Source organism: Cicer arietinum, chromosome 5 (genome assembly GCF_000331145.2).
Source record: "Cicer arietinum cultivar CDC Frontier isolate Library 1 chromosome 5, Cicar.CDCFrontier_v2.0, whole genome shotgun sequence".
Lineage (NCBI taxonomy): Eukaryota > Viridiplantae > Streptophyta > Magnoliopsida > Fabales > Fabaceae > Cicer > Cicer arietinum.
This window is the reverse complement of record NC_021164.2, coordinates 55,570,937-55,598,884: the sequence shown is the minus strand read 5'-3', so window position 1 is coordinate 55,598,884 and position 27,948 is coordinate 55,570,937. Positions and strand designations below refer to the sequence as shown.

The 27,948-nt window shown below is 29.7% G+C and overlaps 3 protein-coding genes and 1 non-coding gene across 5 annotated transcripts; 2 read left to right on the top strand and 2 right to left on the bottom strand.

Moving 5' to 3' along the window:
- The first annotated feature begins 15,004 nt into the window (after window positions 1-15,004).
- Window positions 15,005-19,271, top strand: LOC101513390 (protein NRT1/ PTR FAMILY 8.2-like). Of its 2 annotated transcripts, none has more exons than XM_004500170.4 (5): window positions 15,005-15,201; window positions 15,442-15,590; window positions 16,238-16,455; window positions 17,009-17,562; window positions 18,211-19,271. In XM_004500170.4, the coding sequence occupies exons 2-5, from the start codon at window positions 15,485-15,487 to the stop codon at window positions 19,043-19,045; spliced, it is 1,713 nt and encodes a 570-aa protein (XP_004500227.1). In that variant the 5' UTR covers window positions 15,005-15,201; window positions 15,442-15,484; the 3' UTR covers window positions 19,046-19,271. The 2 variants fall into 2 exon arrangements, with proteins under 2 accessions (XP_004500227.1, XP_027190672.1); XM_027334871.2 differs by lacking the exon at window positions 15,005-15,201 and adding an exon at window positions 15,275-15,298.
- Window positions 19,272-19,955: 684 nt separating this feature from the next.
- On the bottom strand, window positions 19,956-20,042 carry LOC113786807 (small nucleolar RNA Z161/Z228). Its single transcript, XR_003473121.1, has one exon. It is a non-coding gene; the product is annotated as a small nucleolar RNA Z161/Z228 (small nucleolar RNA).
- A 2,940-nt stretch (window positions 20,043-22,982) lies between these two features.
- Window positions 22,983-24,016, top strand: LOC101513062 (uncharacterized). The gene is made up of 2 exons (XM_004500169.4): window positions 22,983-23,269; window positions 23,410-24,016. The coding sequence occupies exons 1-2, from the start codon at window positions 23,236-23,238 to the stop codon at window positions 23,838-23,840; spliced, it is 465 nt and encodes a 154-aa protein (XP_004500226.1). The 5' UTR covers window positions 22,983-23,235; the 3' UTR covers window positions 23,841-24,016.
- Window positions 24,017-25,956: 1,940 nt separating this feature from the next.
- On the bottom strand, window positions 25,957-27,938 carry LOC101512736 (protein OCTOPUS-like). Its single transcript, XM_004500168.4, has one exon. It carries the CDS (start codon window positions 27,818-27,820, stop codon window positions 26,138-26,140), a length of 1,683 nt encoding a protein of 560 aa, XP_004500225.1. The 5' UTR covers window positions 27,821-27,938; the 3' UTR covers window positions 25,957-26,137.
- Window positions 27,939-27,948: the final 10 nt, after the last annotated feature.

The window sequence follows — 27,948 nt, the reverse complement described above, 5'->3', positions numbered from 1 at the left end:
ATTGGGTAAAGTACAATGTTACTCAACCAACATGTACCAATTTGTGACATGGACATAAACTTTTCAATTTGGATTTAAGTCAATGTGGTGGCATATGGTATACCACACAACTATAGGACATCAAATAAGTTTTAAGGAGTGCCTAGTAATTCACCTCATAAAACTAAAATTCTTCTTGTGAACTTCTTAATTTTTTTTTGTTGTATAGTTTTGTTTCTACATAAGATTCTGTAATTTTTTTCTTCATCTATGCTTGTTTATTCCACTCTTGCGATGTATATTTTTCTTCTTGAAACTTCTGCGAATGGTTTTTTATTCAAACCCATATATAGCAATTCACCCACCCGCACACATAAACCCGTTGTGCCCATAACATAAAATTAACGAAACAAGAACTTTAAAAATTTTACCATCTACCCCAACATTTATATTTCTACCTCAATATTTTATATAAACTATCAAATTTTTTTATTTATTTAAAAAAGTTAATTTATTCCACTAAATTCAATTAGTGTTATGGAAAACTTTTTGATACACATGTTTTTTTTTAAAAAAATTAAACTTAGTACCAGAAAACTTTTTTTAAATTTTCTAATATAAAGTTCAATTTAAAAAAAAAAAAGCACCAAAAAATTTGAAAAAAAAATTTTCCAGAACTTCAATTAAATTTAGTGGGATAAATTTAAAATAAATAATTTATATAAAATATGGGAGTAAAAGTATAAATGTAGGGGTAGAAGTTAAAATTTTCAAGACCTTTATATGTCACTGCACTTTGGGCTGTATTCGGCATTTTAGGCCAGAACCCACTTGCAAAATATCAATAACCAACTCATATTATCTGTTGAAAAAAACAACTCATATTATCTGAATTTTAATATTAATTTTATCTCAATTTATATTTTAATTTTAATTTTATGTTAAATTAATCGTGATATTAATATCTCTTTAACAAAAATGTTGTAATGATATCAAACATTAAACATGAAAGAAACACTAAATCTAAATATTTGATTAAAAATTAAATATTATTATAAATTTATTAGATAATTTTTGAAAAAACAAATTTTTTTAGATAGTTATTCACACCCAAAAAAACATTATTATCTAAGGCATAAATTTAAATATTAATAAGGATTATATATTTTTTATTTTTATAAAATTTTAAAATATAATTTTTTTCCGTATAATGTTTTCTTCAAATTTGGATTCCTACAATTTTTTTTCAATAGTTTTATTCTCTATATAATCAAAATAAATTGAATAATGCAGCAAAACTTTGTAGTCATGGTTTATATGTTATAACATAAGTGTTTGCAAAAAGAAGAGTTAAAAATTTGATTACTATGTTTATATTACTGTTATTTTAGCTTTTTTATGCATTTGACACTTAAAAATACATAATCAATTTATCCATTGTTAAAAATTCTAAATTTTTTTGGTTGAAAGATTTTAAAATGTTTTAAATATATCTACCAAAAAATCATTCGAAAACTTAAATGGTATACGTGAATTGATTTAACACTAGGACTAAAACTATAAACAAAAAAATATTATAGAGACTTAAAATTTTCAATATGGTTGTTTTCTCTTTATTGTGCGGTGAATCTTTCAATATGGTCCATTATGGATTTGTCATGTTCTTGATAAAAAGTGGCAAAATTGAGTTTAGGTTGAGTAACTACTTCCAAAGATGTTTTGCCTCGGGTATAGCTGGTTGGTGCCTCACAATTTCTGGGAGTTGGTGAAGTTCTGTTGTCCTTAAACTACATCAATGGCAGTTCTATGTTCAATTCTTGAAGATTTCTAACATAAGTTGTTACCAAATCACGTGTATTATAAGTACAGAGTGGAACATTGTTCCATTTCTACTCTCTTTCATATGCACAGGTAGGCTTATACTAACTTGAACCCATTGGGGGAAAGCCCAAGCAAGTGGGTATTGTGTCGATGGCCATTGCTCATGGTATCTTAATTTTATAGTCTTAAATTTATTTTTATGGATTTGAAGACGATGATGTTTCATTTTTTATGGATTAATTTTTTTATTTTAATAATAAAATTGTTTATATAATCCTAGGTGGCTTGCCATCTAACCATTCTTTGAAGTGGGTAGCCTATCCGAGTTTCATAACAATGATATCACTTAAATTTCTCCTTCTTTCTTTTTAATTACTCTAGAGAAATATCAAAGGGTTAAATTTGTTTATAATTCCAATAAAATTAACTAGTTTTACATTAGTCCTCATAAAATTGTTTCTTTTGATTTGTATCCTATAAAATTTAGAAGCATTGCTTTCTCAAAATTATCTTGGTAAACTTTAATCGTAACATGCATTTATAGTACTACCATATACAATTGCAATGAATTTAACATTGATTATACTACAAAGTAAAATTTATGAGAATTTAACATTGATTATACTACAAAGTAAAATTTATGAGATACACTTTTACGAGCATGCCAAGTGAAGTTCTTATATGAGGAGTATTTCTACAATTAATATGTCTACATTAAATGACAATGTTGTTTTTTTTTTTAATAAATTAAATGACAAATTTGAAATGCATTTCAATGACATTGAAGAAAAAATAAGAAATGCATTTCAATGACATTGAAGAAAAAATAAGAAATCTGCTAAACATTACGTTAATAGTCTACGATTTTTATTATAAATATCTTAATTAAAAAATATCCAACCATAGAATAATTATGATTGGACGTGAGAAGGTTTGAGTTGGGTTTGACTAAAAGTGAAATTCAAAATGTGTAGAGAATATTGAATTGTGTCTGATAAAAAACTATCTGTTATAGTATTGGATTGGGTTAGGATCACAATTAGATCCAAACTCAATTAATACTTGCAAAGATTTTGAAACATTTTGGGGTGGACTTCTTTGAAGAAGTCATGTATACACCCACAAAGGAAAATTTGTTGTACTTGGGCGTCCTGCCTAACATGAGGATAGTCTAGAATGAGCAACTTCAATCATATGTGCATAAAGGTGGCCTTGGTCAAACATATGATGCCGCTCAAGAGGACAATGTTGACCCCTCTAATGCTGCTGCCCAAGATGATGAAGATGGCGAGGAAACAACCTCTGATGATGATCATATCTCCAATCGCATGGTCATGAACAAACTTGTCTCTTTCCAAATCTTCATTCAAACCCAATTCCAAAATATGACAACCTCCATCGACACCCGCTTTTAAACCATCGAAACTACTATTGCTCGGAACCACGACGCATTATCTCAAGAACTTAGTAATTTATCTAAAAAGATTGATCATCTTCACCTCCTGCCAGATGTTGACATATAGATCGATACTAGGAAGTTATTTGTTGTAGTTTGGTTATGTAATGTTTTGTGTTGCTATCCTTCAAACTCGTTTACTATATCTTTCTTTATGATGTACTTAATTGAACATGATTCCCTCCTTAACTATGTCATTCTCTTTTGTTTACAATGTGTGCTATTTTTCCCTTTATTAGTGTTTATCTGCTTGAAAATGTATGTTTCTATATTTTTCCTTCTTTTTGATCATGTCAAAGGGGGAGAAAATTTGGTATTGTTGTTTCTTTAAAAACCTTGTAGGTCTTCAAACAAGTTTTCAAATTGATCACATACATTCAAGTTCAACAGGGGAGTACGCATAAATTACGGGGGAGCAATGTTAGAATGATGCAATCTCTCCAAAACAACACGTTTTGTTATAATAAAAAAGGGGGAGAATGTAAAATACATGTTTTTGATGAAGACAAAGACCGACGATTATGATCAAGGCAACAAGCTCAAAAAGAAATTCAAATATCTTCATTGATAAGCTTTAAATTCAAACATATTAGATATTTTAATGTAAAGGTAAATGATACAACCAATACCTCAAATACATGAGAACCATTCATATTTAAATATGCATATAAAGTATTTTTAAAAGTCAAAATTACATTAAAAAAGTCTTAAAACTAATATTTTTGACAAAATACAAAGGTGTATTCGAATACAAATGCTAAGTCAGAAGCAAAAGCTTCAAATATGTATTCGACTACGACCTGCTGTAGTCGAATACACACAGTAAGTCAGTAGCTAAACCTTCGAATTTGTATTCAACTACGACTACGACCTGCTGTAGTCGAATACAAAGCAAGTTTGTGGCAAAAATCACGAATCTGTATTCGACTACATTAAAGATGTATTCGAATACAAGGTGCAAATTTTGAATAAATCTGAACGTTACAAAGAGGTGTATTCGAATACATACATCCTGTATTCAAAAACAACTGGAAGCAATAAAAATTTTCAGATCTAAAATGGTTCTAGATCATTGTATTTGTTCATCAAACCTCTTGGATCAATGGCCACGAATCTGAAGAGATGTTTATGGAGTATAAATACACCATAACTTCAAATAAAACGACACACAATCCTTGAATAAAACCTTGAACAACTTTGAACAAAATTCTGATTTTTTACAAAGTACTTGCATTTCATTTTCATATCATTCAGAAAGGTTCTCAAAGTACTTGAAGTATTATTGGATTGAAATCATTATACCTATCTTATATCCTTATTCTAAATCATATTATATCACTTGTAAAAGAAAGTAGTACTTTCTTAAAGTAGCTTAATCTAAGATAATGGTGTGCTATCTTAGAAGTGTTGTTAGAAGTTTGTAGCAGAAATCCCAGGGTGGGAGTTGTACATTTTATGACAATAAGTGGATTAATCTCTTGTAGTGTGCAAGAGGATTGGATGTACCCTTGGTCATAAGGGGAACCAGGATAATTCTATTGTGTTCATTTAATTACTGTCATTTACTTATTATCAGTTACTATCTTAAAACAGAAAATTCAATTACCATATCGCTGAACAATTTATTTTACATAAGATATTTGATTCAATGGACGCTGTTGTGAATTGGGCAAAAGAAATCGACATAAAAAATAAAGTTACTGTTATTATCAAAAGATCAGATATAGAGACATGACAGAAAGGAAGGAGAAATAAATTAATATTAGGCTGTGACAAAGGAGGAAAATACAAGTGTGATGTTAGTTCAACTCAAAGTTCAACAAAAAAGTGTGATTGTCCTTTCAGGCTTAGATCAAAACCATTAAAAGATGGTTCAGGATGGATAGTTAAAGTAATTTGTGGAATTCACAACCATAAATTACTTGATACTTTGGAGGGGCATGCATATGTTGGACGCTTATATGATGAAGAAAGAAAGCATGTTCATAACTTAACAAAATATAATGTTGCACCGAGATACATATTACTCTCATTACAAGACCGAGATAAGAATAATGTTACTAAAATCTCACAAATATATAAACAGAGGAGTGTGATTCGATTGCACGTGAGAGGTAATAGAATAGAGATGCAACATTTATTCAAGTTAATTGAAGATGCAAAATAAATGTGTTGGAATAGAAAGCGTAAAGACTCAAATGTTATGAGAGATATTTTTTGGGCGCATTCAGATTCAGTGAAGTTATTGAATTTGTTTCTGATTGTGTTGATTATAGATAGTACCTACAAAACCAATAAATATAGAATGTCATTATTTGAAATTATTGGTATGACATCAACAGAGAATACATTTGTAGTTGGATTTGCTTATTTGAAATGTGAGCGGGAAAAAAACCTTTGTTGGGCGTTAGAGAGACTAAGAGATTTGTTTGTTACACAAAATAAATTTCCTCAAGTAATTGCGATAGATAGAAATCTTGCGTTAATCAATGCGGTTGGTATTGTATTTCCACATGCTGTTAATTTACTTTGTCGATTTCATATCGAAAAAAATGTTGGAGCAAAATGCAAGTAATATGTCTTAAAGGATAGACAAGAGTCGGTATTGAATATGTGGAAAGACATTATGTATTGCAGTGATGAAAAATACTATATCATGCGGTTGCACATGTTTGAGCAATCATGTGTTGATTGTAAAGTGTTTGTTGATTATGTGAAAGAAACTTGGTTGACTCCACATAAGGAAATATTTGTTGAAGCATGGACAAATCAAGTGATGCATTTGGGGAACACAACGACTAATAGGTATATAATGTAATTTTATTATATATTGTTGAATATCATTATATTTTCTAATTTTATTATATATTGTTGAATATTATTATATCATTATTATAGGGTTGATTCAGCTCACTGGAAACTGAAGTTAATGTTGGAAAACAACATGGGTGATATGTGTAAATGTTGGGAGGCTATGAACATGATAAGGTTGCAACTTAAAAAAAATCAGGGTCTCGTTTCAAAAAAGTTTTTATGATGAAGAGCATGAACACATAAATCCATTTTATCAGATATTGAATACATTTGTATCAAGAGAAGCTCAAAGACGTATTGCTGAAGAATACGACAAAGTTGAGTGGGTGGGTATTGACAAATCTTTATGTGGGTGTTCTATCAGAAGGACATATGGGTTACCTTGTACTTGTAAATTGGGACAATATAAATTGTTGGGTGAACCAAATCCTTTAGATTATATGCATATTCAATGGAGAAAATTAAGCATGGAACGTGAACTCACCCAAGACACAGAAGATGGATCATAATTGGATATGTCTACTTAGATGAATGTCTTGTGGAAATGATTTTGATCACTTGATGTTATAGGGAAACGAGTGTTGAAGAGTAAAGTGCGTGAACTTGCTTTTCCAAGTACAAGTTCAATGTGTCCACCACCTGATAAAGTCAAAACCAAAGGACGAGTTAAGAAACGTAAGGGTAAGAAGCCGAATGGATATGATGTATATCGAGACCCTTCTTACTTTGAACATGTTAATGCAATATATTATGAAGATATTGGTTCCCAACCCTCTCAGTCATCAAAGAAGAGACAAACCTCTCAATCAAAAAAATAACCTTCTCAGTCGTCTCAATCTTCAAAACAGTTGTTCTTGAGACAATTTCCTGATGTTATTCAGCCATACATTGATGACATATTTGATGTGGCAGCAGATGGAAATTGTGGTTTTCGCGCTATTGCATTATTGCTTGGACACGGTGAAGAGTGTTGGTCTTTGGTACGAAATAGTTTGGACCATGAGATTGCTTCTCATGTAACTCCATATGATAGACTGTTCACATGACGCATTAGAGAAGTAAGAAATTCGTTGAATATATCTGGCTTAGGTCTTCAACCAATGGATAAATAGTTGTCCATACCTGATATGAGTTACATGATAGCGACAATATATAATATAGACCAAAAATAATAATTAAGTTAAATATTTTTAATGCATTACAAGTAATAATTAATTAAATATACCTCACCAAACCATAGTCTAGCTGAAACATGATAACGGTATCATGTAAGGACAAACAAATCATAAGGTCCTCTAGGATACCGTGTGAGTTCACCAGGTCCCTCAGCTCCAGCATGCCCCTCCTCCATATGCTCTCCCTCATGAGCAGGTGCAGCCTCCTCCTGCTCATGTACCACATCCTCCTCATGCAATATAGAAGGCTCCTTCTACTGATACATAGTCACATGATCATGATGTCCCTCATTGTTGTCTTCAATGATCACTCGTCTTCTTCTCCTTGAAGTTGTCGGTCGAATCCTCTTTGGGGGATTCATCGCAGACGATGTAGAAGTATCAGTGTCACGTGTAATTCGTATGATTTTGTTGTCTCTTCCTCGTGCACCCACTAAAAAATTAAACAATTAAAATAAATAAATCACAATTACTTTTATAATTATAAATAATTAAAAAAATCATTTAAAACTTCCGAAAAACTTGATGTTCAAGTTCTCCGGTAACTACTGGAAATGTTGACCATCAAGTTTTCTGGAACACAACTCTGTACCGGATAAGTTATAAAATGTTTTCCGGTAGAGTCTTCTGTATCTGAGAACTTCAAACGAGTTTTCTGGTAGTAGCTTCTGTACCGGAGAATTTCATAACAAGTATTTCGGAGTACATCTTCTGTACCGGAAAACTTGAATTCAAGATCTTCGGAAGTTTAGAAAAAAAAACTCACTCTCTTAAGTTTCGGAAATGTTGAAATGTGAAATGGTAATTTTTTGGAAGCTTTATTATTTATATGAGGGCAAAAACGTCATTTCATTCTTAAAATGGGGGTATAGGTATAATTAGGGGGTATGGGGTAAAATTTTCTTTGCTATTTTGTGAAATTAGGATCGTCAACTCACACTAATTTATCCAACCCACATTGTTTTTTGGATCGATCCGAGTTGGGTTGATAGGGTTAATTGGGTTGGACCAACCCATATACACCATATATATAATAAGTTAAATAGCATCCGCAGTCTTATAATTTAATTTCAGTTAACGTTTTAGTCTTTTATATTTTTTTTATTTGGTCCTTTATTTTAATTTTAAAATATCAACAATGTTATCCTTTTTTTTACAAAAATTCAAAAAAAAAAAAACAAACAAAACCCTTAAAATTAATTATTATCTTCAATATAATACAAATTTTATCAAATTCATAACTTAAATCTTTAAATAAACTCATATTTTCATTCTTTATTTGATGTTGTTAGAGATGAAAATATGAGTTTATTTAAATATTTGAGTTATGTTGTGTTTTGTTTGAAAACTTTGATCTAATTTACTGAATTTTTGTAAATAAAAAAAAATAATAATATTATTGACATTTTAAAACATAAAAAATCAAATTATCACTTAAAATTAAAATAAAAAATTAAATTAAAAAGAAAAAAAAGCAACTAAAATGTTATCTAAAATTAAATTAAGGGATTGCGAGTATTATTTAACATATACAATATTAAATATTTTAAATAATGAGTTATTGTTTAAATAAGACAACTTTTTATGAATAAAAGGGACTATCCCCAAGATAAAAAGGAAACAAATTAAAAGACCCTAGTAAAGTTAACAGAATCCCTATCAGTCCACACCATGAAAGAGACAGTTAACAAAAGTTTTATATGAAACTATAACATATATAAACCACATTTAACAAATATGTCAGGCGCTTAATGAGATATATCACGATAAATACGAGTCATGGTAAATTGATTAAATAAAAAATTCATTGTATTTATTTTAATAAATATTTATCCGTGCATCTACACTAGAATAACTACAATTATACATATCTTAGTTCTTAATTTATTGTCGTGAAAAAATTTCAAAAAACAATTCTTACATGGGCACATAGTTTTGGTCACAAAATTTGAACATAAAAATAAGAAAGTTAAAAATATCTCGTTTATATTTAAAAATATATTATTTTAAATATTAATGATAAATATTTACTATGTATTTTTATATTTATTAATAATAAATATTTATTTTTCTATTCTTATGTATATCTCTGAAAAATATTTTTCTCGTTGTTTTTTAATGTTATATATCAATGATAAATATTTGTCTCTTGATTTTTTATATTTATATTTGTTTTATAAGCATCAATAATAAATATCTATCTCACATTAAATGATAGTTAGTTATATAAATGACAATTATTATTTTAAAAAAATATATAAATAACAGTTACACCACTATTGTATCAGTAAAGTGCAATTTAAAATCTAAAACATGAAAATTACTCTCGTGTTCCAAAAAAAATATTTGTTGATATTTCTAGTCATTTCATACAATAGAATATTTTTTGAAATAAAATACTTTCTTTTGAAATAAAATATATTCTTTTTGAATTAGAGGAGTTTAGTTTTTAGTCAATTAGAGGATATTTAGTTATATAAATGACAATTATTGCTTTAAACAAAATATAAATAGTAGTTACGTAAGTATTGTAGAAATAAGACACATGCAATTGCTCATGTGGTCTCTTAACTTAATTTCATATAACACTTTATTTTTATTTTTATTTTGTTTTCTCAATTTGGTCATTTATTTAATTTTATTACAAAAATCCGAAAATATAAAGAATAAAAATATGAGTTTATTGAAGATTTGAGTTATAAATTTGATGAAATTTGGATTATATTGAATATGATAATTAATTTTATGAGTTTTAGTTTAAGAATTTTGATGAATTTTTGTAAAAAAAAAAAAAAGAATAAAAAAAAAAAAAAAAAAAAAAAAAAAAAAAAAAAAAAAAAAAAAAAAATAAAAAAAAAAAAAAAAAAAAAAAAAAAAAAAAAAAAAAAAAAAAAAAAAAAAAAAAAAAGATGAAAGACTGAAGTATTATTTAAAATTAAGGTAAGAGACCGCATAAATAATTATATCTAAAAATAAAATACAATTTAAAATCTAAAACATGACAATTACTTTCGTGTCCCTCATTAGTGATCCAATGTTAAAGTTATTTAGGACAATAATGAATTTTTGTTAATGTTTACTTTTTTTAAAATCGACAGTATTAGTGATTTAAGGCTAATATTTTCTTCATAACCAACGTCAATTTTTTTATCTCTCTTTGACCTAAATAATATATATATATATATATATATATATATATATAGTTTTTATTTTGTACTTTTTATAGTTTCTTCGTTTTATTGAAATATTATTTTGTTCGTCGTCTTAATTCAACTTTATTTTAAATTTTTGTTTTGTTGCAATGTTCATTTGATTCGGATTGATAAATAAGTTTCGAATCAATGTAAATTAAATTAATGATTTTAGTGTCGTCAATATTACAACTTCAGATCCATAAACATATGGACACATCAATTTTATCATATTTTATGCTATTAATTTGAGAGTTTGTATTATTTTATTCTTCGTCAGTGTAATTTCTATTAAATTAAATGAATTAATATGATTTTTTTAGAAAGAAAAAAATATGTGCATTAAGTGTAAAAAAAATATGTTATCGTAATGGTAAATTTTTCAATACCATTAAAAAAGTTGAATATCAAGTTATATATCAATATCCATAACAATTGTAAAAAAAAAAAACAGTATCGATGACACATAACTAACTTAAAATTTAAACTTATTGAAAAATAAATAAAAAATACTCTGTTCTAAATCATACGTCATTTTGATAACTTCATATAAAATATATAAATTAAAAAAAATGTAGTTAACGTTATATAAAAAACAAAAATTATAAATTATTTTACAAAATTATTATTCATTAATAGTAATGGAAAACATAAATTCCTCCTTTCGTTCTTTTTTAATTGTTATATTCAAAAGAAAATTTTGTATCATAGAATTTGTGGTATTTTCTATTAACAACTCTTATTCAAATCTGCAAAACAATAATAAATAAATAAATAAATAAATAAATACCTAAATCTAAAATATCTTAGATGATTGTCCTTAAAGATTTATCCATCAAATGGATGCAAATTCTCAAAATTCATGTCCTTTTCCAAGTGGAAGTTACATAACAGCTTGTTCACCTCTTAATTTTTGTTAATTAAATTTTGATAACAACTTAAGTTATTATAAGCTATCAATTTTGGTATCTCTTCCAAAATATATACAATTATATAAAGCAACTTCAAAATTAACTACCAAATAATTTTCAATTTAATTAGACTTTTATCTACACAAATTTAACCTTCTCAATTTAATATTTTTTTATCCTTTCACATTCACTTTCTATGCCTTTTCCATATGATTAATTAATTAATTTATATTTATAAAGACTTCCATGTGATTAATACATATTCTACAATAGTTATTTAATATTTTACGACAAATAATAAAAAAGCAAACAGACGACCATATTAATATCTGTCTTTCTAATAATAATTTATTTGTAATCTATTTAAATAAATTAGTTTAATAAATTTCAAAGATTCTTTTATGGTTTATAATCTGATCAATTTAGATAAACAAACTTATAAATAAAAGTTTTGGCCTTAAACAAAGTCAAGATAGATTTTCTTGAATATGATACAAGTTAGGTTTTAAGTCCATATTAATCAACTTGACCTACTTTCACTCTTTAAGGTTCGGAACTATATCAAACAAAGGTTTATGATAGCGTAATGGCTTTAAATATAATCATTAGTTTTATAGGCAGTTATGATTAAGTATTATAGTCTTTTTTAGTCAAAAACTAATAATTATCATTAATTTTTTTTTTCACGAATAATTGTTATCATTAGTTGTCACTTGCAGTTGATGTATGTACATGTGTTCACATTATTGTTCGTCCACACCATCATTATTTTATATCCACGTTCCTTCTTATATCGGTGAAAGCCAAACGCAACGGAGATGCTGACATGACAAAGATCGTCGAATTATATTTTTATTATTCATTTACTAATATGTTTATTATAGTTTAATTACTATGTACTATTGTCAACACATCTCTATTATCTATAATTGTGATTTTGGTGTATTATAAAAAATTAAATTAAAGTTTTTTAATTATTTAATTATTGAGATTGACTAATAGTATAAAAAATCATTTACAATATATACAAATTAAATCCATATTTCTTTTTAGTTGTGGCATTTATAGAAAAATATGTATTATTATATTTTTAAATTCAATGCAATATTAATTATTGTCTTGTCAATAATACTTTTACTGCAAAATAAATAAATAATTAAAAATATTACAAAAAATTTAAAAATTTATATTTAATTACTTGTTAGAAAAAATTTGTCTAGAAGTTGTTGAATATGTAAAAAGTATTAGTATAAAAAATCATTAAAAAATTTAAAGAAAATGCAATAGTTGGTTTAAAATTAGAAACAGAAAATAAAAATAATTTTCTTTGAAAATTATAAGTTGATGAATGTTTTTATGAATACTAAAAATAGTAAAATTTTACATAAAGTAAAAATTTATTTAATCTAGTTTTTATATACGTTGTAATTATCTACTCATATTTCATATTAATCATATTGTATTTTTGTTAATGAAAACCTATTATCATTATAACTCTTTTTGTTTTTTCAAACGACCAATATTTATAAATGTTAATAATTAATTAACTATCAAGTTAGTAATTAAAACTCCTCTTGGTTCAATGATTAAGGACTCAAATAATATATTTATATACGCATTAGTCGCTCTTGGCCAACAATTCCCATCTGTAAAAAAAACAAAATCTCCTAATCCAAGGATCGTCTTAGGGGTTTGTTATTAGATTATCTTTTTTTTTTTTTTTTAATATCAATCTACCCCACTTTGAAATTAATATACCAATTTGCCCTACTTTTTTGCCCTAGATGCAAGTCGCATCCTGGGGCTGCGACCTCTGCCCTACTTTTTTGCCCCAGATGCAAGTCGCATCCTGGGGCTGCGACCTCTTGAAAGGCAAAAATTTCAACTGCAACACATGGTCGCATCCTGGGGATGCGACCTCCTATTTTATCCACCAAAAATTCAACAACAAAAAAAAAAAAACTTCCCAAGTGGGAGGTCGCATCCCCAGGATGCGACCATGTATTGCAGTTGAAATTTTTGCCTTTCAAGAGGTCGCAGCCCCAGAATGCGACTTGCATCTGGGGCAAAAAAGTAGGGCAGATTGGTATATTAATTTCAAAGTAGGGTAGATTGGTATTAAAAAAAAAAAATAGGGATAATCTAATAAAAAAACCTCGTCTTAGTACCATGTATATCAAATTAAAAATAACTTTTGTTTATGACAAAGTAAAAGTAACTTATCTCTTGATTTAAATATAATTATTTTAAAATAAAGTATATTTGCGCACAGTAACAGAAATTTAAGAGGTTGATGGTTCGCAACTTATATTTTTTATACACATCAATTATGGATCGACTTAATGACTAAATAATTTATAGATTCAAATATTCTTTAGTTTTCTTGTGTGTATGAAAAACATATTAAACTAGTTTGTGAGAATAATGTGAACGCTTATCCAAGAAAGTACAAACTAGAAAGTCTTTTTTGTTTTTTTTTTTCCACATAGCCCGCATTTCTTTAAAAAATGTGCATAATTTTTTACAAATGAGTGAGAATATGGCATGGCATCAGGTATATTTGCATTCAATTACGAGAAAAATTTATATTCATTTCTATTTTTTATTGATGTAAAAGTTAAGTCTCAATTCTGTTTTTAATAAAGTTTAAATTTTTTAGCTGCATCTACATTCATTTATACATATAAAATAATAAATTTAAAATTTATATTTATTATAATTAATAAAATAAAATAATGACTACTATACAATAATAAAAATAAAAAATATAACATTTATATTTTAAAAGTTATAATTTGAATATTTAAAAAATATTAAATTATTAAATAAATACATATATATAAAATTTAAAAATAACAATAATAATAATTTAGGTACTGGGAAATATTAACATTCCAAATTTGTTTCGATCCTAAATTTTAATTTTGAGAAAGATGAAACACTCCCATTTAATCAAACTGGAACAAATTCAAAAAGATAGTCGCGGATGAAGGTTGTGTTGTGTTCCAATTCTCTGACTTTTAACACCTCTATGTTCCCATTAATTAAATGTACACGTCTTCCTCACACTAACGTTGTCAAATTGAAAACATGTTTCTGTTTTAATTTTATTAATTTTTTTTTATCTATTATAGTACTATCAATTTTGCTTAAGAAACAGGATTAATTAATGTAGATACTCCAATTATGAGATTTTTTAAATAGCTCTATATATGAAGAAAAAAAAAGAATATCATAATTGGAAGTCTGAACTTATTAAAATTTTCTAATTAGATTCCAAAAATTTTGTAATTATATATCTGAAATTAAAAATAATTTATAAGAGTTTTTAAAAAAATTTGAATTAAATCCTAATATTTAGGTACATAATTATAAACTATTAAAAAGTTTAGAGACTCAATTAAACATTTTTAGTTCAAACGCCTAATTATAAATAAATTACTAACAAATTCAATGATCCAGTTACAAACTTTTTTAGCTTAGGGCTTTATTTTAAAAACCTCTAAATAATTTAAATATTTAGATAGTAATTAAATCTAAGAAATACAATAAGATAAATCAACATTCATAACTCAAAAGATTAGCTTACCTAAATTGTAGTAGAATTTAAGGTATAGGAGTGTGTCTAATTTTCTATATTTATGTGCTGTTTGATGTGTATCTACTTGACCATAGACAGATGCAAAATCCAAAATTCAGAATTTTATTTTGATTTCACATGTGAGACAAGTCAACAGTCTCAAACTTATACAAGTCCAGTGCTATAAAGCAAACCCACCTTCCCTCACACTTCACAAATTTGTACAATCATTATTATTCATTATTATATGCTTCCTTTAGTTCCTAACTTTAAGGTAAGAGATTCTTCTTTGATTCCATTTACTGTGTGTTTTTATTCTAACACTTGTTTGGTTTGCAAACAAATTCTTAACTCTCTCTCTATGGATTCATGTATTTGTTCAAAAGATGTTTTTTTTTTCCTTGCATTCAATTGAGTTCAATTTTGACATTTTTTTCTTTTCTTTTTGACATTTATTACCTGTTTCTTGTTGTTAACGTTTGTTAATTTTGTTTGTTGTTTTGTTTGGTTGCAGTTGCAAGTGAATAAGTGGACATCTGTACTAGTTTTGAATTACAATGGAAGAAGATGATGTATACACAAAAGATGGAACAGTGGATTATCGTGGAAATCCAGCTAATAAAAACATAACTGGAACATGGAGAGCCTGCCCCTTTATCTTAGGTAATTCTGGTGTTTCTACTAATTCAATTAATTAACTATAGTTTATACAAAACTTTGGTGATTTTAATATTTTTATTTTTTTTCAAAAAATTACTAGTGTTTTAGAAATCTAATGTACTCACTACATTTCATAATCAGTATATGAAAAATTGATTTATCAAATCTAAATACCCTCTAGGAGAAATACAAACAAAAGTGGTATATGAAAAGTCGATGTATCGGGTTAAAAATAAAGACTAGATACATCAATGTTTTAGATTTTTTTTTTTTACTTATATTTCATTTTAAAAACTATATAATACTATGCATTAATGATAACAGTGAGTACACTAATAGATGATAAGGTAGTTTAATAAAAGTATTATTTTTGTTTTTTATTTATAATTTTTTTTTTTTAATTTATGTAAAATTGTCAAATATGTGGATCATTGTTGGACACATAGAGTATATTTTACCTTTTCTTTTTAATTATACCTTTGATATAACTAAGATTATGTATTTTTACTAGATTGTTTGCATGACAGTATTTATAGTCTTTACATTGAAAAATGAGAACTTGTATAACAATTAATGATAAATATGAGGACATTTTGTAAACAAAAAAAAGCATCAATTGATTTCTTAATCTGTGTACAAAATTTATACAGGAAATGAATGTTGTGAGAGACTGGCTTATTATGGGATGAGCACAAATTTGGTGCTTTATTTTAAGGAGAGGCTGCATCAGCATAGTGCTACTGCTTCCAAGAATGTGTCTAATTGGAGTGGAACATGCTACATCACACCATTAATTGGAGCATTTGTGGCTGATTCATACCTTGGAAGATACTGGACCATTGCAAGCTTTTCAATAATCTATGTTGTTGTGAGTATAGTCTCTTCATTATATACTTGATTAACATTTTCTTTGTTGTATAAAACATAAAACATCAGTTCTTGATTTTTCTTTCAAATTGGAAAAAAGAAAGATAATCTTCACAACCCCACAAATAAAGTTCCAAAATTTATGTTCTGAAGTTATGTTAGGTTTTAGGCTTAACTCAGCCCCATTTAATCAACTTATAAGGTAAGGAGCGCTTGAGTTTTATAATCTCTTATCGCGCACTATCTTTAGTCAATGAGGGACTTGAATTTTTCTCAATAATTCAATCAATCAATCATGAGCTATGAAACATTGACACCAGATACGATATTAACACGTCAACACTGAAAATAATTTGAAAAATAGAAAAATTGAATGTAACTAGGTGTCATGTTCGTGTCTGACATGTGTTAGACAGTTGACAAACCTTCAATATGAGGTATCAGTATTACGTAGATTGCGGGTGCAATCTGTTCCTATTTTTTTTTTCCTTCTTTTTTGGATCAAATCCTATGTTCTAACTTAACATCTAAAAATCATTTTTGTTTATGATCAGGGAATGACACTATTGACATTATCTGCATCAGTTTCTGGCATAAAACCAACATGTCAAGGAAAAGAAAATTGCCATGCTACTGATCTACAAAGTATAGTATGCTTCCTTGCTCTTTACCTTATAGCTCTGGGCACTGGTGGAATCAAGCCTTGTGTTTCATCCTATGGAGCAGATCAGTTCGACGATGCAGACGAGAACGAGAAAGAACACAAGAGTTCTTTCTTCAACTGGTTCTATTTCTCTATCAACATCGGTGCTCTTATCGCATCTTCTCTATTAGTATGGATTCAAGATAATGTTGGTTGGGGATGGGGATTTGGCATTCCAGCAGTTGCTATGGCAATTGCTGTGGCAAGTTTCTTTTCAGGAACAAAACTGTATAGGAATCAGAAGCCTGGTGGAAGCCCTCTCACTCGTATATGTCAGGTGATAGTTGCATCCATAAGAAAATATCGTATTGAAGCACCTGCTGATAAGTCTCTTTTGTATGAGATTGCTGATACAGAATCTGCTATTAAGGGAAGCCGCAAGCTTGATCACACAAATGAGTTGAGGTAAAGCAACCTAGAACAACAATTTGTGTTTTTCATTTCTAGAGATGTAGAATTGATTTTGGCATGTTTGATTGTTCTTGAGTTGAATTGATTCTGCCTCCAGAATTGATTCTAACTTAAAGATAGAATTTGGAGCTTATGCATTTAGAATTGATTTTTAGCCTCAAATTTATTATTCAACTCACTTTTACATGAATATATTCAAACATAAATCATTTTATCTTCAACTTACTTTTAACTAAAATCAGTTTGTGTCGCTGCAGAACCAAACACACTTAAAATCAATTTTGATGTCCACATTCACAGCATTTTACATGCTATCATATCAATATATGACAATCTCATGATCTCTAGTTTTTCAATTGTTCACACGTATTATTAGGAAATGGATTGCCTGCAGTCACACACACAATCACACTATTGTAGATCTAGACCGTCCAATCTTATTGGATGGTCCACGTTTTAACTTCGTGTTTTTTATCACGTGACTACGTGAATGCGGTGTTTTTCCAACCACAGAGAACCGAAGAGCTTCTTTCAAGTTAGTTTAAACCAATTAGACACTAGCTTGTGTATAAAGTCATAAAAAAGAACAATAGTCTAATTGAGTCTTATCTAAATTGTATTTACCTTCTTATTGTACAACAGATTTTTTGACAAAGCAGCAGTGCTAGGACAATCAGATAATCGGAAGGACTCAACAAACTCATGGAGACTATGCACTGTAACACAAGTGGAAGAACTGAAATCCATTATAAGACTCCTTCCTGTATGGGCCACAGGCATCATATTTGCTACTGTCTATGGTCAAATGAGCACCTTGTTTGTGTTGCAAGGACAAACCATGAATACTCATGTTGGCAACTCCAGCTTCAAAATCCCTCCAGCATCACTCTCCATCTTCGACACCCTCAGCGTCATATTTTGGGTCCCGGTATATGACCGGATCATCGTTCCATTCGCGAGGAAATTCACCGGCCACAAAAAAGGCCTAACTCAGCTCCAAAGAATGGGAATCGGACTCTTCATATCAATATTTTCAATGGTAGTTGCAGCAATTTTGGAGATCATAAGACTTAGAGCTGTGAGACGACACAACTACTATAACCTCGAGGAAATACCAATGACAATATTTTGGCAGGTTCCTCAGTATTTTCTTATAGGTTGTGCCGAAGTGTTCACATTCATCGGTCAATTGGAGTTCTTCTATCAACAAGCACCTGATGCAATGAGAAGCTTGTGTTCTGCTCTTTCGCTACTCACGGTTGCACTCGGACAATACTTGAGCTCTCTGCTTGTTACTATTGTGACAAATATCAGTACAAGAAATGGAAGTCCTGGATGGATACCTGATAATCTAAACTATGGTCACATTGATTATTTCTTCTGGCTATTGGCAGTGTTAAGTGTGCTCAATTTGATAGTGTTTATTTTGGTGGCTAGGTTGTATACTTACAAGAAAACAGTGGGAACTCTTCGCTGAAGAATGTGTTGAGTTGTATAATGGAAGTTTAAATAGAACAAAGTAAGGTTCCTTTATAGGTCTTCTATGACAGTAATGTCTATGTCAATTATTTGAGAAATCATTGTGTAACGTTTGGTTTTGTGAACACGTGCATTAGTAGAATGTACTAAATTGTAACTAATTTATGAATTACTATATTTTAATTATGGTTGAAACATCGAATAGAATGTGTCTTTGATTAGTATATACTATTCTTAAATTCATAAGCTTATTAGGAGGAATACTAGTATATGTCTTTGACTAGTTTAAAGATCAATTTACACTTTTTTCTTTTCTCTAACCTATATCGTGGCGCAGTTGGAAAAATGATTGACCTCAGTTGGAAAAATGATTGAGCAGAAATAGAGACAAACCCATATAGATGACGACACAAGATGAGATATACATGCAGCAATGAAAAATGCAAGACAGAATGAGAGATTTTTCAATAATAATGATACTGGTAACAACTGATCCAGAAAATGTTAGCAAAAATTAGAAACTAAATATGCTTTTTCTATATTCCTTTCATTCAATCCGGGTCAGAGAAATGCCAAATAAGGAACATCGAAATTTCAGTGCCTTGAGCTTGAAAATTTTATACAGTAGAAATATGTAAAAAATGGTTGGTAACTTATTTTTTTTTTCAGTGTCAGGTTGGTAACATGGAACTGTCCAAATATACAGAATACTAGGTAGAGAAATTTCAAATAGACATTATTTTCTGCAGATCATTTTTTTCAGACTACCAACAAATAATTTGTTGGTATATTATAAAAAAAATAATGCAGGTTTTCTTTTGGCTTCCTATCTATACATCTCCATTTCTTTTGTTCAGCAATGCACTCAAGAAACTTTTTCTTACTCAACAACCAAAATTTGAAGGTGTAACCATCAGAAAAATCGGATTAATACATCATAGTGAACTCAGACGACCGTCGTGAGAAAATGTAAACCCATATTCATCATTTGGTTTGTACTCAAAATAAGAAAATAATATTAAAACACAAACTTATCTGAATGCATCTCATTGTATGAGACACCATGATGTTTCAGATGGTGAGGAGAATTGTTGATCTCACCACTGTTATACTAGGATGAAAGCAAAGTACTTTGAAGTATAACCGATGTGGGACTCATGCTGCACGCATTTTGTTTTCTACTACGGGCTGGTTACATGGGTTTTCCGAAACGGCAACGAATGAGCACTTTTCCTGTTAACTATAACACGGGTTGGAATGTACTTATTCAATAAACCATCCCTAATTAAAAAGTCTCTGAACTATTCTTCTATCGTTAAGTTAGTTTCTCCGTTAATTGTATATACAAAATGACCTTATAAAAAACACTAATTTTGTCTCTTGAGATTCAATTTAATTGAACGAAATGGTAACATATTGAGTTGAAAATAATGACTAAATGAATCAACGCTGAACACACCAATAAAAAATTATCAAGAGTTCTCGTAACTATCATCATCTGCTTCAAATCAATATATTCATTAGTTCTTTCATTACTTTTTTAATTTCCTTTATAGAACTAATGAGGATAAATTGGAGCGAAAGGAACTGATTCTGAAATTGTTGAACAACTTTTAAAACAATATGTTATTGTTAATTGTTATTATCAATTTTGAGTTTCAAAATGTCAATCATAAGTAAAATTAATCTTTCATCCAAATTAACTCTATTTTAATTTAATCTAACATATTTAATTAATTTAATTTAAATGTTTTTCACTCACCTTAGCTCCTTTGAGTATATTGACGGTATGATTGTCTTGCTTTCATTTATTTTGTTAATTTATTATTTGTTGTAATTTGATTGAATTTATGGCTAATACTTGATGGAGATGAGATAATGTGTTTAACAAAAAAAAATTGAATTTTGAAGAATTAAATTGTTGTTTTATATAATAGGATACGAACTATTTTAAAATATTTTTATAGTTTAAAGATAACTAACAATCATTTAACATATGCAATCATCAGATGGAGTAACTTGATCGATGGAGAAACAATTTAAGAGCTATTTAATTAATTTTAATAATTTGAAAATTAAATTAATAAAAAAAATAATTAAATTAATGAAAGAATGTTAATTTAGAGACTAACTTAACGATTTATTCTAGATTTGAAATACTTCCAAGATTTTTTAGGAATACTACTAGTATTCTTCTATGTTAAAACAAGAAAGTTTTACGCAGCCCTTTTAAAAAAAATAATAATAATTGTTCACTTTACAAGGTTATTGTTGAAAAAACAATGTTTTTAAAATTCTTCCATTTCAACAAAACTGATCAATCTCCATTTTGATTGAAATTAATTAATCTTTATCTTTTATTATTTATATCAATATATTTTGACATTGTAGGTGCATACTACTGTTGTCATACACTAGGCAAATTTCCAACAAAATATATACGAGACACAAAGAACCACTTAATTAAGTACTAAATTCTTCATAGTCACAACTTTTTCAAAACAAAAATTTGACATTATTTTTAATTTTTTTGTTGTCTATCTTTTGCAAGAGATAAAGATCATCTTCATTTGTCAAAATAAATTAAAATATTCATTAATATAGTTTTTAGTTATCTAAGTGATGAGTTAGAATCCTCTCTATTTTTCACTATCTCCATTTCTTCTATTCCTAAAGTTTTATTTTGGGTGAATAAATACACATATTTTAAAAATTGTGATATTTATCTTGCATAATTGAACTTTTATACATTAAAAACATTAATAATTGATCTTTCCATTTTTCAATCATAATTGAATCCTTACTCCTAAGTGATATAAGGGAACATATTACTAAAAGATGTAACATTAATTAGAAGAGGTGAAGTGATCTGTCTAAAGAGTATGAGTCATCTTCATTTGCCAGAAAACAAAAAAATAAATAGCTCAATTATTAATATTTTGTGTGTATAAAAGTTCAATTATATAAAATAAACGTCACAATTTCCAAAGCAGGTGCATTTATACACATAAAACTTTAGTATCTAAAGAAATGGAGAGAGTGAAAAATTGAGAAATTCTTAACAAAGATGTATTAAACACATTCTATTAAATTAAAATAATGAGACAAATAAATATTGTAAATAAAAGATTTAATATGAGAATGAGTAATAAATAAGGAGACATCTATTGTTAGGAAATGTCTCATAGTTTGCAATCGGCTGATGATTGAAAATATTATAAAACTCAAACAACAACGAGTGTTACTCTTTGAAAGTAGAAGTTCACAGTACTATGTATTCTCACGATTTTCTATAATAATCCAATTTTGATGGAAATAACACTTGTTGAGTCAGTGTTTCAGTCATAAAGACACGAAGAATCATAAACTTCTACTTAAAAACGACAACATCAATAGTCTAGAAGTTTATGAAGAGTTTTCAAGCATCGATCACATGAAACACTCTATTCCACGATAGCAATTGTTGCTAACTAATATAGTCTCATTGTTAATTAATTGTTAGGTCTTATTTAATTTAGTTTATTACTCATTCAACATATGCGCCAACAACTTTTACTTATTGGCCCAAAAATAAGGTAATTTTTATTGGGAATTAATCCTCCCACGCTCATATATTCCAAAAAGTCTCTCAAAATCTATTATTTTTTAGTCAATTTTAACTCTCTTCGGATTAACTAATCCATATGTGATTTGTTTGGATAGAATTCAAAGGCTTGTAATTTTTAAGTATATTTTTACATGTTGAATTGACCAATCTAAAAACGTAAAATATTAATTTAAAGATTTTCTTATACATCCAAACCTATTAGAAAGTGTAAAAAATTTCAAAAAAATATTATATTAATATTTGCATATTCAAATAGGAGTAAAAATTTCAAAAAAAATATTATATTAGTATTTGCTTATTCAAATTAGTCAATTCTCATCCTAATTGGTTGACAGGTAAAATCAACAAAAATAAGTGAATTTTGGGGGGTTTTGAGAATGAGTAGAAGTGGAAAGAGAAATCTCTATTTCCATTTCCTTTGTCTACATAATGCTTTATCTGCTGTATCCAAGTTTTCGGCAACTTAACATAAACAATACTTTGTCCCTTTTTTTTTTTTTTTTTGACAAAATCATTTATAAATTTTTAAAAGAATCGTTCCCTCGCCAAACTAACACACTCATCAAGCCTACACTTTCGCAATGTTTCCCAGGCGTTTTAAGGACCCCAAAACAGGTACCTTTCTATGTGCATCTCTCCAACTGTTTTCAACACAACCCAACTCTTGCTCACCAACTGTTTGATAAAATGTCTCAGACAAAAAACCTTAAATTTTCTTTAATGCCTTTTCTTTATGCACCTATGTTATATTGCAGGTTTTCATATGCTGAGTTCAATGCATGCAAAAAAATACATGAATAAAATTGGGTTTGAAAGTGAAGACTACTACTTTTTCAAACAAGTTGGGAAGGCTTTACTTTGCACCTACACCATACTTGGGGCTTTGTGGTTTTACAATGAAGCTTCACCATTGGAGTGGTGGAGGAAGAAGTCACCACAGATAAAGGAGAAGCTTGAAGAAGCCCATTTGTACCCTAGTGATGTAGAGTCAGTGAAAGAGTTCATAGCCAAAGGAAAGATGATTGGAAACACCCTGAGAGGGATGGTTGAGAGTGATAATGATGCATGCGGATGCCAGGAGGAGATGAAGAGAAAGAAGGCTGATCAGGAAGCTCAGAAGATATGGTTGAAGATGAAGAATGAGGTCGTTGCTGAGCTTCAAGAGAAGGGCATTGATGTCGAGTGATTGCATAGTGAATTTTAGTGTCATGACTATGATTCATGAAACTGATTTGGTGGCTATGGTTATATACTTTAGAAAAACTATGCATGCTATATGATAAATAATGAAGCAGCATTTTTCTGTGTTTGTATGTTGATTAACATTGAATGAAAATGAATAGAATCTCGACTCTACTTTTCTTTGTTGGTGTGAATGTTCATGTGTTTGCCTGTGTAACTTCCCTTGCTGTATATTAAGCTTCTTATTGCTTTCTTATTTTCATTTTTGCATAATTCAAGCAATATGAGTGGAATGGAACAAATTTGTCATTAACTGTTACTATGCCATTTGTCTCACCAAAAAAAAAGAAGAAGGATTGCCTATTAAGCTTAAATGCATATTAGCATTAATTTTGATTTGTTTATGAAGACTTAGTTGTAACAAATGTGAAATACTATGAGGAAAATAAGTCCTTTTAATTACCATAAAAAAGTAACTAGAAATAGAGAATTGATACCTTTCACTTTGGATCAAGTATAGTCATCATAAATACAGTGATAATAACACAGCCTTTTAAAAATTTAGAACCATAAATCAGCATTGTCTATAGTATTTTTATTTGACTGGTTTGACCACAGTTACATCTCAATTCAAGCGATTTTAAACAGTTGAACCATAATTTGGAAGAATTGCCGATTGGATTTCCGTTCAATTTTTAAAACGTTCCACTTCCCGTTAAGAGAGTTGAGTATTTTGCCATGAGGGGAATTTAATTTACTTGATGAGTTTCATTTCAATTTTAAAAAGCATCTCAAAAGGTATTGATTACCAATCAAGTACTCCACCGTTTGCAAGATCGAGCTATTTATAGCATGTCCCAGTAAAGAAAGACATGAAAGTCAACAAAGAAGAAGCATTCCTGAGAAAAAGTCCACCGGTGTGAATCCAATTCAATTTATTTTCACTGCGTACTGAACGATGAATATTTGTGCAATTACAATGTTTAAATTAAAGTCAACGGGTGTGCTGACACTTGTTTTTCTGCATCATTATGCTAGAGGGACAACATGGTTGGAGGACTAGTAAAAAGTGCAAGTGCAACACTTTAGGAACAGTCCAGTTTCAACTGTTCAACGTTAACTGCTAGAAACATGTCATCATCATGGTCAAGATTTGAAGCTGGTAATGATAGTTTTATTTTTTTGAATCAAATAGGTGACGATATCTGATCATCAAAACTTGTTATAATAAGATCTTTAAATGATGAAAAATTCAAAAACAGAATCTACAAAATCAGTGAACAATGAAACATATATCCAAAAGTGGCAGTGACACTTTCACTGACGATATAGAGTACTAGTACATGACTAAATCCCAAATATAGTCACTTTTAACAGTATCAGGAAACGTAAAACAACCCCATTTCCATGTCCATCCAAAAAACCCAAGCAGCATATATAAATTCAATGAGAAGCATATGTTAGAACTGCAGAAGCTGAGCACCAAAAATAGATATAATATTTCAATAGAGGCTAAGCACCAACTATATATCTTTAACATTCTAATGCAGAAAAACTAGATTCTCAGTCTGCCATCCTCAGTTTCAAGCCAACCACGTGAATGAAGTAGTAACTAGTAAGCAATAGCATACAAACTTTGATAGGATGGGAAAAAAACAATACAATATCCTAACTTTGATTTATGCAACTGCAGTTAACAATTCTTAACATTAACTTAAAATAATCCTGTATTATATTGTCTTTTGGTAATACCAAATTACCAATCAAATAGCTGCCCTAAAACTCATATGACCGTACCTCACTGCTAAATCAGGAAATCAAGGCCAACTCATAACATTCTTTTTAGTAATTTCACTGAATAAAAGCATCTATATCATTTATCTGCAGTACTTCAAAATAAAATACAGAGGAAAGTTACATACTGAAAAAGAAATTGAGAAGAAGCTATAATTCATATATCTATAACAACAGCAAACTGAGGCAGAAATTGGAAGGTAAAGCATATTACATGCTACCTGAACAAACATTGAAAACCTAACCTGCATTTTACCCAAATTAAAAGGTCTTCTGCATTAAAATCTAGTAAAATCTAGAGTTGTGTATCATGTTACTCCTATAAATGTTGCAATCAGAAATTTATTATGCCAATAATATGGTGGTATCAATGTTCTATTCTGCTAACAACATAATGTGAACAACTGCAACCAAAATCTAACAATGTGATAAACTTTATCTCATGGAAAAGAAACAACAACACTATATATTACTTTTCAACCAGATATTCATTCCAAAGTTACATCTTTACAAAAAACTTCTGGCTGTTGGATTCAAATCCTTTGAGCTACTCTTTCCAGACCTGCTTCGCCTATAGCTCTTCAACGGTGTCAAATAGAATCTCAACAGGCCAGTGTCAACATTACTCGACGAATACCTAACACTCCGATTCCTTTGAAGCGTAAACTCCTGTCTTCCATTCAAAACATTGCCTTTGGTTTCAGAACCTCCAAGGCCATTGACTAAACCAGCCATTCTACTATGATGATTTCTACAACTAACACTATAGCTACGAATAAGCTTCTGGCTAACTGATTCACTCCCTTGTCCATTAACAACCCTCCTCAGCTTCTGCCAAGACTCTGCAATCGGCTTATTAACAACATCACCGGCAACACATTCCTCCTCTCTCAATTTATCTTCTTTTTTCCTGTGTACTAATCCCAACTTATTCCACAACTTGCCCCATTTGTGAAACTTGTTCAGTCCCTTTTGATCGCTTCTGATTTCAACATCACAAGCTTCCTTAGAAGCAGACCCTATTGTACAATCAGATTGAACATTAACATTATTCATCGATTTCAAATTAGCATCTATCAAATCTTTTTCAGTGATTAGGACCTTTGCACCATAGAATAACTCGGTTGTGGCCGGAGAAACCTTGGCATTAGATATCACTCTCAATTCATCAACATCACCAATCACGGAAGATTTCCTACGAGAGTTTGACCGACCAAAACTCCTTCCTCTCCGATCGGAATAGTAATGCTTGGTGTCAGCTGAACCACCAGGATAATGCTCTCCACCATTACCACCACAACATTCCAAATTCATCACCTCTTCTTCTTCATCCTCTTCTTCATCTTCCTCAACCAAAACCCTATCACCATTAATAGCAACCATTGGTGAAAACTTTGAACACGATTTCCCAATCAAATAACCATCCCAAGAAGCTCGAGGCGCATCAAATGAAAACCTCGAATCATCCACAGATAACCTAGGATCAGTGTCGCATGATCTTCTACCTAATGATAAACCATATTCTCCAACCTCAGATTGCGTCTCTCTCAAATTTCTCGACCTTTGCTTTTCATCTTCCATCCGCGTCAAACCAACGCCATTGCCGGTGACAGAACCGTCGCATGCAGTGCGGTTTCTCTTCAACTTCTGTTTCCGTTTCCATTTCCTCAATCTCTTGCTGAAAACTGAAGCCGCGTCCCAGAAACTCCCTCTGGAATCTCTCTCTTCGTTTTTTCTGCTACGCAATTCGAGATCTATAAACTCTTTCATCGTCTTCGTCTCTTCTTCTTCATCTTCAACGAGAACCCTAATAATAGTGTCACCGCCGTCGAAATCCCTAGCTTCAAAACCGGAGTTTCTCGGATCGATTTCGAGATTTCGATTTGGAGTCTGTTTCTTCTTCCTCGTCTTCGTATCATCGTCGATGTTGAAAAGGTCCGAAAGCGTGTTACGCTGCTGCTCCGGAGCAGCGAGGATCTCGCAGGACCTTCGGCGGGGCTCAACGGCGGCGGAGGACGGTTGGTCAGCGACGGCACTGCCGGAACAAGATTTGGTACGGCGGAGCTCCGGTTGGGATGAAGAGGATTCGATGCCGGCGAGACGTTCGGTGAGACAGGATGCGCAGAAACCGGTGATGGGTTTAGAAGGGTGACGGTGACAGGTGGTTAAACGACGCGTTTTGGAAGTCATGAGTGAGAGTGGAAGGAGAGTATAATAAGAGTGAGTGAGAGAGCATGTTAGTTACAGTGGAAGTGAAAGCTCACTGAATGAAGGGACATAATTAGTATTCACTGGATAAAAGGCATTTGTGGTTCTTT

Coding starts and splice junctions, on each gene's coding strand:
- LOC101513062 (XM_004500169.4), top strand. CDS start 23,236: ATGTTTCCCAGGCGTTTTAAGGACCCCAAAACAG. Junction 23,270..23,409: donor TTTTAAGGACCCCAAAACAG/GTACCTTTCTAT, acceptor GTTATATTGCAG/GTTTTCATATGCTGAGTTCA.
- LOC101512736 (XM_004500168.4), bottom strand. CDS start 27,820: ATGACTTCCAAAACGCGTCGTTTAACCACCTGTCACCGTCACCCTTCT.
- LOC101513390 (XM_004500170.4), top strand. CDS start 15,485: ATGGAAGAAGATGATGTATACACAAAAGATGGAACAGTGGATTATCGT. Junction 15,591..16,237: donor AGCCTGCCCCTTTATCTTAG/GTAATTCTGGTG, acceptor AAATTTATACAG/GAAATGAATGTTGTGAGAGA. Junction 16,456..17,008: donor TTTCAATAATCTATGTTGTT/GTGAGTATAGTC, acceptor GTTTATGATCAG/GGAATGACACTATTGACATT.